This window comes from Vigna unguiculata, chromosome 5 (genome assembly GCF_004118075.2).
Source record: "Vigna unguiculata cultivar IT97K-499-35 chromosome 5, ASM411807v1, whole genome shotgun sequence".
Lineage (NCBI taxonomy): Eukaryota > Viridiplantae > Streptophyta > Magnoliopsida > Fabales > Fabaceae > Vigna > Vigna unguiculata.
The window spans coordinates 7,576,956-7,593,011 of record NC_040283.1 but is presented as its reverse complement, the minus strand read 5'-3'; the positions used below and the strand labels follow the sequence as shown (position 1 = coordinate 7,593,011).

At 36.6% G+C, this 16,056-nt stretch overlaps 2 protein-coding genes across 4 annotated transcripts; one reads left to right on the top strand and one right to left on the bottom strand.

Annotated features, from left to right (window-relative positions):
* Positions 1–1,154: 1,154 nt before the first annotated feature.
* Positions 1,155–5,240, top strand: LOC114185395 (protein SCARECROW). 2 transcript variants are annotated; one of them, XM_028073098.1, is made up of 3 exons: positions 1,156–2,026; positions 2,126–3,710; positions 4,302–5,240. In XM_028073098.1, exons 1-3 carry the CDS (start codon positions 1,669–1,671, stop codon positions 4,759–4,761), a joined length of 2,403 nt encoding a protein of 800 aa, XP_027928899.1. In that variant the 5' UTR covers positions 1,156–1,668; the 3' UTR covers positions 4,762–5,240. The 2 variants fall into 2 exon arrangements, with proteins under 2 accessions (XP_027928898.1, XP_027928899.1); XM_028073097.1 differs by having other exon boundaries at positions 1,155–3,710.
* Positions 5,241–6,470: 1,230 nt separating this feature from the next.
* LOC114185040 (probable galacturonosyltransferase 7) lies at positions 6,471–15,963 on the bottom strand. Of its 2 annotated transcripts, XM_028072529.1 has the most exons (10): positions 15,710–15,963; positions 14,729–14,760; positions 14,554–14,610; positions 13,768–13,827; positions 11,045–11,324; positions 10,899–10,948; positions 9,651–9,952; positions 8,313–8,667; positions 7,707–8,222; positions 6,471–7,291 (listed from the first exon to the last, which is right to left on the bottom strand). In XM_028072529.1, exons 1-10 carry the CDS (start codon positions 15,864–15,866, stop codon positions 7,016–7,018), a joined length of 2,085 nt encoding a protein of 694 aa, XP_027928330.1. In that variant the 5' UTR covers positions 15,867–15,963; the 3' UTR covers positions 6,471–7,015. The 2 variants fall into 2 exon arrangements, with proteins under 2 accessions (XP_027928330.1, XP_027928331.1); XM_028072530.1 differs by lacking the exon at positions 14,554–14,610 and having other exon boundaries at positions 7,016–7,291.
* Positions 15,964–16,056: the final 93 nt, after the last annotated feature.

Sequence of the window (16,056 nt, the reverse complement as noted above, 5' to 3'; positions counted from 1 at the left end):
TATCTATTTTTATTTTGTTTTTCTTATCTGTGTGTATTATTACTATTATGAGATCCCATCAACACATGTTTAATAAGAAATATTATATCGTGAGCTTACAAATCCTTTTTATAATTTTTTAACTATTTCTACTTCTTTTCACACAATACAAATACTATAATTTTTCACCCAAATAACACATTTAGATCTAAAAATTACTTACATAGTATACTGTATTAAATATTTACATAGATAATATTTTTTTTTCAGTTCAGTATTGGTAAACAAAATTTTAAATTGTTATTATTTATATATTTTTTAATAAAAAATGAAAATTTAATTCAGATGAAATCGAGTTCTAATTTATTTTTGAGCAAATTTTCTTTTAACAACGGTTTTCCAAGAATAAAATATTAACTTTAAAAAAATGACTATATATATATATATATATATATATAAATATTTGACGCCAGAATTTGTTTTAGGGTATGTGCGGCATTTGAATGAAAAATTCAGCGATAATACCATGTTTTGATTGTAATTTTGAATTTTCCTTTTGTGATGGAAAGAAAGGAGAAAAAATTGAAAAAGTTAGAGGAAGAAGTGGCGCTATTCTGAGGTTCCTTTTAGGTCATTGATTTAGGTGCCAGCTTTTGAGTAATGTGTCCGTTGCAGTGGTTGGTTTGACAAATTTGTTAATGGCAGAAAAAGAAAAGAAAATCGGAATTAAAAAAATGAAATTTGGGATGAAGTCAAGAGGAAAAAGCTGGTTGGTGATGCCGCAGTTGAAAGCAAAATGTCAAACGCTACGATTCAGATTTTTGGGAACTGAGGTTTGACAGCTCTTTCTCTGCTCCTCGTTCTTAGCGACACTATCTATATCCCTTTTTTAATCCCTAACAAACACCTTCAATCATTCATTCATCTTCCCCCTTTACCCTTTTTTCTCCACAAATTTTTAATCTTCATCAACATTCCTTCAAATTTCTTGCTTTTCAAATTGTTCATAATCAAATTACTCTAAAATGGTAAATTGCACGTTGTAAATGTATTGAGATAACTGGGTTGGGAAGAAGACGACGAAAACGCAGTTAAAAATATCTGCTACTGTCCTCAGTTTGCTTTAATTTCCATCACAAACCACAACAGTTCACAGCAATGACACTACCTACCACGCTTTCTTCTTCTTTCTTCTTCTTTCTTCTTTCTTCTTTCTTTCTCTAGCTACCTATTCTTTAACATATCATATGCTATGCTACGCTATGTCTGAGACACGTTCACATTCATCTTCAAACAAAACTAACATATGCTTAGCAACATATAAATAAAATCAAAGCACACAAAGACGAAGCACTAACACCCCTCTTTTGCAACCATCCAAAAGCCAAAAGGCATAGAGAATCGTGTTGGAGAGAGGTGAGAAAAATGGGAATCCTACACCCACTGTCCCAATCTTCACAACGTTATCTCCTTGTAGCTTTGGCCATGCCATAACATAACCCAACCCCTCTTACTAAATTCTCACATCAACCTCTTTTAAGACATGCCCCCCCACACAATTATTTCACTGCCAAAACAACCAAACACACACGTACACACCCCGCAACAACCTCAGTTTTTCCTTTCTTCTCTTTCCATGATCTGAACAACACCCCTATCCTCGCTTTTTCTCACTTTCCACAACCCCTTATGGCTGCTTGCGCTTTGTTCACTGCTGCCACCAACATTACCGAAGATGGCAATGTTAACAACGCAACTGGAACTGCTGCTGCTGCTGCTAGTCCTCTCACAAGTGCCTCTAACTCCAGCAACATGAGCAACGACGAACAACACAACAACCTACATGGCATCATTCATTGCGACAGGAAAATGGTGAGGAAAAGAATGGCTTCTGAGATGGACCAGGTTAACAACGTTCATGTCACTCCCCCACACAACTCTTCCTCCACCACTGATTATCCTAGGTTTCCTCGTCGAAGCGCCGGCACCAACATGAACATGTTAGAAAAAGGGTCCACCACCACAGCTACTACGTTAGTAGCCGCAGGTACTTGTAGTAATAATAGCAATACTAATAATAATAATAATAACTATCATTTTAATAATAGTAACCATAATAGTAACAGTGGTAGTATTTCGTCAAGAGATAACGTTGGCATCCCAAATTACCCCACTGTGACCGTCACAACCAACTACTCCACTATGTTGCTACCTTCTTCCACCACCATCAATTCCTCTGGTGTTGCTCCAAACTACAGTGCTCACCAACAACACCATCATTTCCAAGGACTCGTTGAAAGTCAAAGCCAGGACCAGCAAAACCCCGTGCCAGCAGTGTGTGGATTCTCGGGGTTACCACTTTTTCCATCTCAAAGCCAAAGGAACCGTGACAACATCAACAATAGCACCGCCACCAACAACGTAAGAACCAGTGGTGGAAATATTGTCGACGTGGTTGCTTCTTCTTCTTCTTCTCCTTCCATGGACGACACTTCAGCCGCCACAAGTGGTTGGATCGACGGTATATTGAAGGATCTCATTCACAGTTCAAACAGTGTTTCGATTCCCCAGCTTATCAGCAACGTGAGGGAGATTATATACCCTTGCAACCCCAACCTTGCAACGATTCTTGAATACAGGTTGCGTCTTCTCACCGAGTCCACCCCTCAAAACAAAAGAGGCACAGAAGGGGTGCCTCTTCCTCCTTCTGTGTCCTCGGCGAAGCTCATGAACAATCGTGTGGATGGCATTGTTCCTAATTTGCACTTCACAGATGCATCAGGTGGTCCTGTGGTTGTGAATCAACACATGTTGTCCAATTGGGGTGTGCCTCCAATCACTCACCACCACGATAACAACGCCACCAACAACAACGCCAACACCAACACCAACCCTTCGGTTTCTTTGGTTACTTTACCTTCACCGCCGCCACCACCCCATTATTCACCGCCACAAGAGAAGCAGCCTCACCCTCAAGAGGAAGATCTAGCAGCAACCAGCAGTGCTGAGGTGGCACTCACAAGGAAGAAGAAAGAAGAGTTGCGGGAACAGAAGAAAAAAGACGAGGAGGGTCTGCATCTTCTCACTTTGCTTCTGCAGTGTGCAGAAGCTGTTTCAGCTGAGAATCTAGAAGACGCCAACAAGATGTTGCTAGAGATTTCCCAATTGTCAACACCGTTTGGCACATCAGCGCAGCGTGTGGCGGCTTATTTCTCGGAAGCCATATCAGCAAGGTTGGTGAGTTCATGTTTGGGGATATATGCCACTCTGCCACACACCCATCAAAGCCACAAGGTGGCATCGGCATTCCAAGTGTTCAACGGTATCAGTCCTTTCGTGAAGTTCTCACATTTCACGGCAAACCAAGCCATCCAAGAAGCTTTTGAAAGGGAAGAGAGGGTGCACATCATAGATCTGGACATAATGCAAGGGTTGCAGTGGCCTGGTTTGTTCTACATTCTAGCTTCAAGACCTGGTGGAGCCCCTTATGTGAGGCTCACTGGGCTTGGTACTTCCATGGAAGCACTCGAAGCCACGGGTAAACGTTTGTCCGATTTTGCAAACAAACTTGGCCTTCCCTTCGAGTTCTTTCCGGTGGCTGAGAAAGTCGGGAACCTCGACCCCGAGAGGCTCAACGTCAGCAAAACCGAAGCTGTTGCGGTTCACTGGTTGCAACATTCCCTCTATGATGTCACCGGCTCAGACACCAACACCTTGTGGCTCTTGCAGAGGTGGGTGAAGGGTTCTAGTACTCCATTCATTCATTCATTCTATGTATGCATTGCATGGGTTTATGTTACTTCTTGCGTAATTTGCATGATCCAGAGGGAGTTGATAATATAAGCTGAGTGGGGTTAGTACATAGGGAAATAGTCATAGTACTTTTCAAGAAAGAAATCCCCAAAAACCCTTTTTCACCTTTATAGGCTCTAGTACTCACTTTATGTCTCTGCCCTTTTCTTTTCTAAGGAAGATCGGGAACAATGATTATGTCTTGTTTTGAATTACTCTCTGCACATATCTTAATGGGGGAGAAACAAAAAAAAAAGGGGTAAGAAGAGAACTGTAGAGTGTATATAAATATAATAAGTTTTGAAACAACGGGTGATGGGCCTAGTGTAGAGTGTTTATCATTACTTACATTGTCACTATATATATAGTTTCTGGAGTTTGAAAGCTAGATAGTGGAAAGATCAACAAAAAGCTATGACTTTTAAGTAGCTATAGTAAAAGTTACTGGATATAGTAATTGAGAATTGAAGTTGTGTGCGAATGTAAAGACACTTTACACTGCAATTGTTGCATGGACTTGTGTTATGCAGGCTGGCACCTAAAGTGGTGACTGTGGTAGAGCAAGACCTAAGCAACAGTGGTTCATTCTTGGGGAGGTTTGTGGAAGCCATACACTACTACTCAGCGTTATTTGACTCTCTTGGGTCTAGCTATGGGGAAGAGAGTGAAGAGAGGCATGTGGTGGAACAGCAACTATTGTCTAGGGAGATTCGCAACGTGCTAGCTGTTGGGGGGCCATCAAGAACTGGGGAACCAAAGTTTCACAATTGGAGGGAGAAGTTTCAGCAGTGTGGATTCAGAGGTATATCTCTAGCTGGTAATGCTGCAACTCAAGCTAGTTTACTCCTTGGTATGTTCCCATCAGAGGGTTATACCTTGGTGGAGGACAATGGCATCCTTAAACTTGGTTGGAAGGACCTTTGCTTGCTCACTGCTTCAGCTTGGAGACCTCCATTTCATAATGGCACTGCCATTACACATCACAACTAGGCTCATTCTAATCCTGTGTTACTATGTAGCATCCATCTTAGGTGATCCCAAAGCATGTGATTTTTCTTGCCTAATGTGTACCACTTCAGCAATAACATAAAAAAAAGAAGAAGATGTAGCTAAAATAGGAAAGAGTGATGACCAAATGGTTGAAGGGGTACCCCACATAAAGCGAGAAAGTTCTCTTGCTCGGGGAGCACTTGAGAGTTTTTCTGATAGTATTTTATTAAGAGAACTTATGAGGATGTTACTATTATATTCTGATTTTAATGGTTACCCCCAATGAGTGAGTTGGTTGGTTTTCGAGTATTACCTGCACTTTCTACTAATGTAAAATTTTGTTACCTCAAATTGATCTGACCATTGTTGGTTGTTCAGTTGGGTTTGTAGCAGTGACTTGAATGGCTTCTCAACCGCGTGATATAGCACGAAGGGAAAGCATATTCTAAATTTGGATACTATCATTTTTCTTTTTTCAAGGAGCACTGTTAAAAGAGATCCATACCGTAAAAGACAAAGTCACTGTAGAGGAATCCACGTTCATTACTTCTGTTAGGAACATTCAACGGTCTTTTTGTAAACACTTTGTGCTTTTCTTTCTTATTTATGGCACAATCTTTTGTTTGAAGAAAAGGAAAATCAGAAGCTGCACATTCTAAAGTAACATGGTACTTCGGGTAAACATTGCAATCTTCAAAATAATGTATTTTATGCATTAGATTTACTAAACCACGTCCTCAAAACAAGCGGTGAACTTTAATTGCTTTGGATAGCGTTACGATGCTTTTAAAATTGAACAATTCTACTTTGAAATCTATCGCATTCGTGTAAATTTTATTAGACGTTCGATGTGTTATTAACCCATTTGGTTTTCTGAAATAATACGTCGTACTATTGAAAGTGAATGATGAAGTTCAATTACATGGATAGTTGTTTTTCTATATGATGTGAATTCAGCTCGATTATTTATTTATTATTACTTTTACTTTCTTCAATTACGAAGAGGGTAAACCGAAGTAAGAGACGAAGGACTCCATTAAATTTGAAGTTTGAGCCCGATAAAAATTAATTAAGAAGAAGCCTTTAAGCAAAACTGTTTCCGAGGTCTACTATTTTTTTAATATTCAAGAAAGTGGTAAAAAGTTAGAAATCTAAAATAACTTAAACTAATGCATATACTAACCTCGAATCCATACCTAAACTTATTATCCCCAAAGAACTGTCTTCTACGCTTCAAAACGAACTGTGTTAGGTGATCTTATCAATAACACATTTCAATAATTTGTACCAGATTAAACTTAAAATATGTTCTTTTTGGCCAAACAAGAGTACTTCAATTGGAACTCTGTAAAAACAATTCATAATAAATACAAACATTATTTTAATGTGAATTTCACAAATGAGTTTTTTACAATTACATTTTTTTTCTCATATGAACCATTCCTTTTAACTCTCGAAAACCCATATTTATGAAATTTAGTCGGTAAGAAAGTCATAAAAAATGCTCTAACCAAGCATATTTTACGGAGGTTGTCTACAGTTTTGGCGGAAACTATAGACAATCCCAAACAATCTCATTGTCCCGACGTATATTGAGAGGCAATGTACCACACTTCTCGACATTGGATACTACTGCCCACGAAAAGCATGTTTCACTGATACAGCAAACAATAATGAATTGCAAAGAGTAGTTACTGTTAAAGTATTGCTAGAGGACAAAATTGTTACTTTTTCTTTTATGGAGCTGTTGGACAACATTCTGGTCATGAAATAGAAAAAAACATGGGGCAAATTATGAAGCAAAGAGAACTAGAACGAATAGCTCTACCTGTTTCACAGCTACGGATAATTTACATCATGTAGAATAATAAAATCTTGAAACAAACAATTACTGTCTTTATATTGAGTTATTTTTCATGGACCACTGCCTTGCTCATGTATAAATCTTCATAGTGCCCACCAGCACAGTGGGGGAAAACCTCAACACCAATTAGCTATCTCGAAAACAGTGAGGCTACTCAGACTTCTTGATCCTTTTGCCAGAAATGCAGGGAAGTTTCCAGGTTCCTTATTGACTGATTAATTTTATAATTGGTGTGTCAATCTCATCACCACCATTGCTTCTTTTCCACAAAACCCCTTTGAAAACTAGATCACAAAATTGAGCACCCAAAGCACAGGCATTCTCTTGTTTCTTAAGAGCTCAACCCTACAACTTCCAAAACATGCAAGCTTACATAGGAACCATAACTTACTATGAATTTACATTGCATTCACTTAAAAGCTGATCCTCTTTGTTCAAAAACTTCTTCCAATAGCTTTTATACTGTGGAATTCCCAGATCAAGCCAAGGTTTCATTTTCCCATTATAGTGTAGCACCGGAGCTGTCTTAATAGACTGAGACTCAATGGTATAATTATGACCCAGTCCAGACACAACCCACTTATCCAGTGGATGTATTCTATTCTCAAAGGCGAGCAAGCTTGCCCGCCATGCAATACCTTCAGCAGATCCTTCTTGCTTGGTCAACTACACAAGGAAATAGAAGATTAGAAAATGTAAACAGCTCAAAATATGCACGACATAAACTTTCTTAAAATTAACTTCCATCTAACTTTTTCCCTTTGGTCATAAACTATCAAAAGGCTCTCCTATGTTACAGACTAATGAAAACTCGATAGGCCCAATTGATCGATAGTGTGGGCAGGGTATGTTCGAATTTGGGCTAGCTGCAATAAGTCAGGCCAAAATAAGTTTATAAGTTTAACCCAGACGACACATTTTATTTGTTCTATTGGTTTACTGGGGCAAATTCATGAAGCTTGGCCCCAAATTTGACACTCATTGCCAACTATATTCCACTAGACTATCTCAATACTGTTATTTCCAACGATAGTGTTTGTGAAAAAGGTGTATTGCAATTGTATAGAACTTATTTACTTACCTCTTTTATCAACTTTTTGTAAGTTTGAGTCAGACCAAGTTCTCTCCACCTCCCCAGATCAATTATGTTCAACCCTGACATCCAAGCACAGGAATTGTGGCTGAAACCTTTCTGGCCCAGATAACTTCTCAGTTGACCCAGCTTCACTGAGCAGAACTGCACTGCACCATTAACTTTATCCCCCAAGTCTATGTTCCACAAAGCAGACAAGTCTTGCTGGATAACAACATCATCATCCAGAACCACAACTTTCTTCAAATTGCTGAATAAATCAGGAAGTAAATAGTGTGAATCAGAAAAAATTGAAAGGTATTCCGTTCTAATCTGGTTCGTGGATGGATTATCATAACCACGAAATGAAACCCAGAACTCCTCAGGCAATTCCATTTGGCTGTCCTGCTCAACATTCAGCACTTGAACAGCAGCTTTTTTAAACTGGTTCCTCAAAAACCAGAGCTTCATTGCATAATAGTTTTCTCTATCAGTCAACACATGAAAAACCTGATTCACACTTTCCTGAAACAACGTGCAGCCACAAGTAAAATTATTATTATAGTCGCTAATATTCAACCTTTATCAAATACATGACTAAGAAGTATAACATACTTTTGCATGATATACAGTGGAGTTGATCACTACTGAAGCTGCAAGCACATTATTAGAGAAAATAACATAATGCTGCAAGGAAGAATCAGTAAACTTCTCTTCGTTAGCCTTTTCTTCGTATTGTGGGGATTTGAAATATTCTACAGTTAGTTTCAGTGACAGGCAGTGAAGACTCTTCGGCATTGTCAGCACATTAAGTTTATACAAGAATGCACTCTGTTTCATGTGGAATTTCGCTTCATCCTCGGTCAAATCAAATATTTGTCTCAATTTCTTGTCCACATTGTTGCAGTCCAAAGCGACCGATTTTATTCTGGTTATTGTATTTTCCATCTTCTTTGAATAACTCTCAGCCCTGTAAAATAAATATTGATTACAATGTAAAGTTTCTCGCACATTTATAGCATTTTAAAAGTGAAAACAAAGAGACACAGTATGGTCAGTTGTGGTTACGAGATGTAATAAAACTACCCATATGCTTAAACCTAAGATAAGAGCTTTGCTTTTGGAAGTTAGTTCAAGAGAAACTCATTCACCGAGTGGTAACTAGTTTAATCCTTCCTGGCCCCGAACTCCTCTGAATAAAAGTTGAATCAGCACATGGAAAAAATGAGAAACTCCATTGTTTGCTTCAAGCTCAAAGGCTTTTGCATGAGGGTGTGCTAAGAGATAATAAAACCAATCAAGTGTCTACACCTAAAACCTTTAGCTTTCTAGGGAGTTGATTCGTGACAATCCTGAAAGGTAAGAATGACAGCAATAGCTTTTGGTTTGAAGTAAAATAACATAGTAAACCCAAAGATAAAACAAAGTTGAGACAAGAAAGAAAGATAAGGTTATGCTTTTGGGGAAGATAATAAAACCAATCAAGTGTCTACACCTAAAACCTTTAGCTTTCAAGGGAGTTGATTCGTGACAATCCTGAAAGGTAAGAATGACAGCAATAGCTTTTGGTTTGAAGTAAAATAACATAGTAAACCCAAAGATAAAACAAAGTTGAGACAAGAAAGAAAGATAAGGTTATGCTTTTGGGGAATAATGTATAGACCAATGATTGTCTAGGGAACCATTAATGGTGTTAAAATGAGAATTTAATATGTTGGAACTACTATAAGGATTGTCTGGAAATGTGAAAATCTGGACTCAAAAAACTACCGAAAGCCTGATCTGCAAGCAGATATCAAAACAGAAATTAATTATTTTTTATAAGACTACTTGATTGAGGGTGAGATTTTGCCTAATTGCAACTATGAAATTCCAGTAACAGTTCAAGCAGAACACAACTCAGACAAGTAAACTTTTGGACAAAGGATAAATAATATGAATATATCAGCTTACACTGGTGGAAGATCAGCATCTGAGGTAGATTCACTAAGCATGTGCTCCATCTCTTGTATATTCTGTTTCAGTTGGCGAGACAATTTATCTTTTGCTGGGAGTTTTGCAATGCTAGGATAATAAGCTCTAGTCACAAATAGCTGGTCTTTCAATTTCTTAATCAGAGTCTCTTTCATTTCTTGTCTATGTTCTTGTTGCCATAGGCAATAACTACCAAATGTGACCTCACACGAATTTCTGTCTTCATCGGTAGAGCTTGTTTTTGGGTGGGTGGCCTGTTCAACATGATCACTGCCAGGATTCTGTTGCAGAACTTAATCGGTGTAAGTCCTTATATGAATGACAATATATAAAATAACTTACAAAAAAAACATAGCTGGTGAATGATATGTGTCCAAGTTATATAACTTAATGTTATACTATGTATACTACCTTTGGACTCAAACATAAGCAAAATCAATTACTTTCATACTAATTAAGATTAATAGTTAAGTTCATTTATTATTCTTGTATCTATACAATAAAAGGCACTTTTTCTAAATGAACCTTAGTAATATTTGGTGGGGATAGTGCTTAGGTTTATAACTGAGGGTATTTTTGAAAAATTAGCATTAAATAGGATTGAGGTAGTTGAAATTTACTTATATTTAAGTTCACCAAAAAACATGACCTTTATTTTTGCTTATATTTGAGTTCAAAGGGAGTAACATAAACTTGTGAGTGTTATTGGTCTACGCTTGTATTGGTTGGACTGTATTGGTGGATGACCTATATTATTATTAGCATTGTACCATTCTGATCAATTAATAATCATTGGAATATATAGTTTCAACATGGTGCGAGCATAGCATTCACTTTCCATCATGACCTTTCCTCCCTTCCATTGAGCAGAATAGAGCTCCCCCTAATCTGGAATTCTGTCTAGTATGCCATCATGTCTTTCTCATCTCAGATTTTGCCTTTTACGATCTTCTTCCCGTAACAGCTGCAAGGTTTTTCTGCTTCTGGTCTTACTACTTAAGGTAGTGTTAGAAGGCATGACTTTCTGTATATTATTTTAGGTCTTAGTATGCTATAATGTTATGGGATCAGGATCGTAACAGACACACTAGATACTAGATTTACACTGGTTTAGATTATTAGTATAATTGGGGCCTGGATCGATATTATGAAGTGAACTAATGAGTGCCATTAGTTGGTTAATGTGTTAAACAGAAGTTTCAACCAATTACAGTAATATATGCGTACATTTGAGGTTGGAGGTGATTGCAGAACATCATTAGGTGGCACCTTAGAACCTGAAAATCATTTAAAATTAAAAGCATAAAAAAGGAGTCTTATTAATGGTGTTAGCAATGGGATGTGGGTAGTGTTATCAATGGCAGTAGAACAACCTCTTTGTTTACCATCACCGGCAGTCTTATCAATGGTGTTAGCAGAACCACCTCTTTGTTTATCATCACTGGCAGTCCTATCAATGGTGTCAGGAGAACCAACTCTTTGTTTATCATCACTGGCAGTCCTATCAACGGTGTCAGGAGAACCAACTCTTTGTTTATCATCACTGGCAGTCCTATCAATGGTGTCAGTAGAACCACCTCTTTGTTTATTATCACTGGCAGCTTCATCTATGGTGTCATTCTTGCCTTCATGAGCATATTGCTCGACAACATTCTGTCAGGAAATTATTATCGAAAATTAATGATATTGCCAAAAATATTGAACATGTATATGATGCAGTGCCCCCCACCCACTTTAAGTTCCTACAAAAGGAGTATTCTTGTCCTCCTTGCTCTTTTCCTTTTTTTTATCTTACAATTTAGACAAATCAGTACATTTATACCCCCAAAATGCAAAAGAATTGTAACCCATTGATAAATGTGTCATGTTAAAATGGAACAAAGAGTTTAGGATGAAGGAGACTCAAGGAAGGAATTAATAACACTAAATTCATAATAAATCTTCTAATTCTATGGATATTCAAAATTGGCGCCTCACCATCTGGGTAATCCTTTGATTCTTCTGTGTTGAGTATACTTTACTTCAGATAAAAAAGTCACACACTAAATCCTTATCCAGACATAAAGACACCAAATAAAATTTAAAATTTAAATCCCCATAATAAAGAAAATAGACAATGAACTTGTGTTGTTCTTTGACAAGAAGAAAAGAAGTCACTGAGCCACGGGGTTATAACCCTATTTATACCATCAACCATTAGGACTAGCAAAGAACGAGTCGGTTATAACTAATAACTGTCTGAAATGGCAATTATAACACATAAGAAAAGACACGACAAAAGATAATTAAAAAATACAGATTTCAAAGGCAAGAGCATTCTCTTGCTATATTACTGAATCTCATAATCATATTAGGAATGCATGTTCAATAATAAATACTATTTATACTCGCAGTAGTCTAGTATTCTCATTTACACTGTTATGTAATCAGATTAAATTGTATGCATTATGTCTAAGTCTCTAAGATAATAACATGTAAATAATAATATTTTATTATGTTCTCTACCACTTGGTCACGTTCAAAGAATGAACTTTGCAGGTTAAGTCTTTCGTTATCAAATAATCATACAAATAGAAAGGTAGCTGCAGTAACGTCCATGGTTTCAGCCATTGGTTATGGAAATCCAAAGACGACACAGTATCGTAATAAAAAATATTTCAAACTAACTACCTTAACTATAATTGTTAGAAAAGGAAGGGAGAATTTTTAGAACCCAACGTTTGACAGACCAATGATGACAGTATAAGGTAAACTGAAGTGTTGGTCTGCAAATAACTAAGATATTGGGTTTGCTTGGAAAATCTTCAATATAAAGATTTTTAGGACAGAAAAATAAGAAAGAAAAATCAAATTAGCTTTTCCATAAATAAAAATTAGTTTATGTACAAGTTAATTTGCAGAAGATATTCAACTTAGCTTCTTCAAAATCTTATGTTTTAATTCATATGTAAGTTAATTTCAACTTTTTGAGAAGCTAATATCATTTTTCCTTCTTAATTTTCTCTCATAAAGGTGTTTATGGAGATGCTTCTCCAAATAGGACTATACTACACAAAGAACTAAAATACAAGCGCAATCTATGACTTATTAAACAAAAAGAAAAGCAAAATGAAAGCTACCAATATATCAAAAGGAAAAAAAAGTGGAGTTGAACAAGATACAAACTTTTAAATATAAATGTGACAAATAACTACAACTTAATTGTTGTAACTTGTATGGAAAGCTTAAAACTAAAATCATTAGATCTTTTGGGCACTGGTTCTTGCATTATAAGGTGTTCACTTTTTTATGCATAGTTTATTTGGGGATTTTGGTTAGCATTGGATGTGTCCTACTTTGGAACAATTTGAAATGCTTAGGTAGAAAGGCTTCAGAAAAATGGAAGTAGCACATATTTTAGGGTAATGCGAAGTTCATGCAGTCCTTTAATACATGTAGTTAGTTAGGATCGGATTATTTTATGCCTCTCAACTATGGGATGGTAAAGCATGCATGGTATTCTTCTAAATTGCCGTGTAAAAAGTACTTACCTTGGCAGCTTTTGATATATTGTTTTTATAATGTATTTTTCTTTTTCTGTTCCTGGGAATTCTTTATCCTTCTCTTTTGTCTGTACTTTTCATCACTTTTTCATATATTAAAATTATAATAAAAACAAAAATCCTCAACAACTTACATGGATGGAACATTAAGATTGAAATGGAACCAGAAACCTTATAATGATGACAGCTACAGATACGTAATTGACCCTCAATCTTTTTGGTTCAAAGTTTATCAGAGAGGGGGATGTTAATGGAGAGAATGGGGTTGGAAACTATTAATTTACAACTATACCCTTTAGACTAAAATAAAACCATAAGCTTAAAAAGGTTAATTTGGTCAGCACAATTCACAAACTTTAAGCATTGTTTCCTCCTAACCTCCCCCCCACATTAGACGGGTGGCAAAATCAAATAAGGGGTTTATTTAGTAGGTAGGAATAAACATACACATTTTCCTTCCACAATTAAAAGATATGACAGAATTATATATTAATAGCTACAAGATTATATCAACAAGAAGTGCAGAATTTAACCAACAGAGTATTATAGAGTACCTTCGGAAGAGTTGGTTCAAACTGTGTCATCAATTCCTTCACGTGACTTGATTGTTCTACCTGCAAAAGAAATTCACAAGGCAACATGAATTTGATGTTTGGGGGCATAAGATTTAACCTTTTGGGATGTTTGTGTCATAAGTTATATGAGATTTGTGCACCAGTTATACGTTCCTTTTGGACTTCATTACTGGTCACTGTTTTATTTTATGCATGTATATTGATTACTGATTTACTATTAAAGGAACGAATTACTTAATCTTCTTTTGTTTGCTTTGAGAATATCACATCAATAATAGTGCACACCAATTTAAAATTAGAAAAGTATTCACTCATTTGACAGCTTAAGAAAAGGCAACTTATGCCATTAGTTTTTCTACAATTGTGGTGACGACTGTAAGTTGTCCACAACTAAATCAGTGAGGTTAAGACTAACAATATTCTAAGGTTAACTAGTTACTGATACACTACTTCTTTGTGTACAACGATAAGCACCAACGTTTCCTGATTACTGATACACTATTAAATGGATGAATTTATTAACATTTTCTCTGTTTTTGAGAATATCCTGTAAACAATTGTGCATGCCAATTAAAAATTTTAAAAAAGTATTCACTCATTTGACAGCTTAAAAATACAAGTTACGCTGGAACTTCTATCTATTTCAGCAATTTGTCATAACTGTAACTAGACCACAACTTAACCAGTGAGGTTACTATGACCAACAATACAACCTAAGAATGCTAAAGCAAATGATGGGTACCAATAAGGTGTAAACCACCGTACCTCAGACTCATTATGAACAACATCATGTCTATCATAACTTTCAAGACTTTTCTGATTCTGGTTTGAAAAACAACAGACGTGAAGGGAGAATAAAAAAAGAGACATCAGTACAGTGAACACCAACATGGAAAAATTGTAACAATTCACAGATACTATTGTTGAATTGAGAGCTTACTGAAGGAGAATTCTTCTGTTCATAAACATATCCTGCAAGATTACAATGATAAATGAATACCAGGGTAAGGAAAAAAAAACAAAAGAAATCAAGTCAAGGCACAAGATCTTCGATCAGAGGAGCAAATTCAACTACAAAAACGGTGCATTTATGACCACTAACAATAAGTTCACATAAATTTTGCTGATAAATGCATGTAAATATATCCAAAGCACGGTACATAAATGTTAGAATTCCACTATAGTAGAGATACAAAATTATAACAGAAAAATGCTATTTGCCAAAAACGTGAATTGCAGATTGTTCACTAACTCAATTGAATGGAGTTACTCCATTCATAACTGCAGTCACATCTCTAAAAATATAAAAACAAATCATTGATTGTATACGTCCTGTGCTCCGAGACTTTCATGATCCAATTATATACTTACATTTAACCTTTCCCTCGTAAACACGATTCTACTATGTTTATGACTATTAGGACAACATTTAGCTGCATTTTCTTACATGCTGTTTTTCAAACAGAATAAGAGCTCCACATCCCAAATGCATTATGAGATTTAACGCGAATCTTTATTACACAGTTTAAAGTGAAACTCTAATTCTGATTAAGCAACAACATCAAATTCACCTTAGCACTGTACTTAAGTTTCATCCACCTTATCATTATTATTATTTTCACTATAAAAGCAAAACGAACATACAGATCTTTCATTGAATGCAAAAGAGTTTCGAGCTTGAAGTAAGGACGGAAATGAAACTCAATTCATTGATTAAAAACAATCAGAGATTCGGCGACGCCGTTTCTTGTGCGGTGACTGAAGCGGTTAGATCTAGAGCGTACTGCAGTGTTGCGAACGAAGAAGAACAAGAGGATAGAGAAATAGGAGGCTTAAATTGGCGCGGATCTGGCGCGAAAGGAAAATGTGGAATAACGGAACAGCGTTAATAGAGAGGAGAGAGATCTCGGCGAGATCGTACCGGAAGAGTGGAAGCCGTTGTGGAGACCAAGCAAGAAGACGAGAGGAACGAGCATGGAGAGAATGACGAGACCGAGCACCGCAATCACGAGCCCTCTCCACCGTCGTTTCGCGGGGACGCCGTAGGACGGAACCGCGCCCAAACCACCGCTCTTCATCGGAGTTTGTTTTTTTTTTTTTCTTCCTCTTTCTTCTCTCACACTCTGGGGAGATGATATATCCCCTTTGTCTCTGTTTCTTTCCCTCTCACTCTACTTCTCTCGCTTTTCAGTTTTTTTTTTTTTTTTTTTAATTCTTAATTTTTTTCATTTTGGGATATTCGTGTGTTCACTTTTGGTGAGCGTATTA

Excerpts from the sequence above, each read along its gene's own strand:
- LOC114185395 (XM_028073097.1), top strand. The coding sequence starts at position 1,669 with ATGGCTGCTTGCGCTTTGTTCACTGCTGCCACCAACATTACCGAAGAT. Across the intron at positions 3,711-4,301 it reads ACCTTGTGGCTCTTGCAGAG|GCTGGCACCTAAAGTGGTGA; the intron begins GTGGGTGAAGGG and ends TGTGTTATGCAG.
- LOC114185040 (XM_028072529.1), bottom strand. The coding sequence starts at position 15,866 with ATGAAGAGCGGTGGTTTGGGCGCGGTTCCGTCCTACGGCGTCCCCGCG. Across the intron at positions 13,828-14,553 it reads TTGTTCATAATGAGTCTGAG|GTAGAACAATCAAGTCACGT; the intron begins GTACGGTGGTTT and ends TTTCTTTTGCAG. Across the intron at positions 10,949-11,044 it reads CGGTGATGGTAAACAAAGAG|GTTCTAAGGTGCCACCTAAT; the intron begins GTTGTTCTACTG and ends AATGATTTTCAG.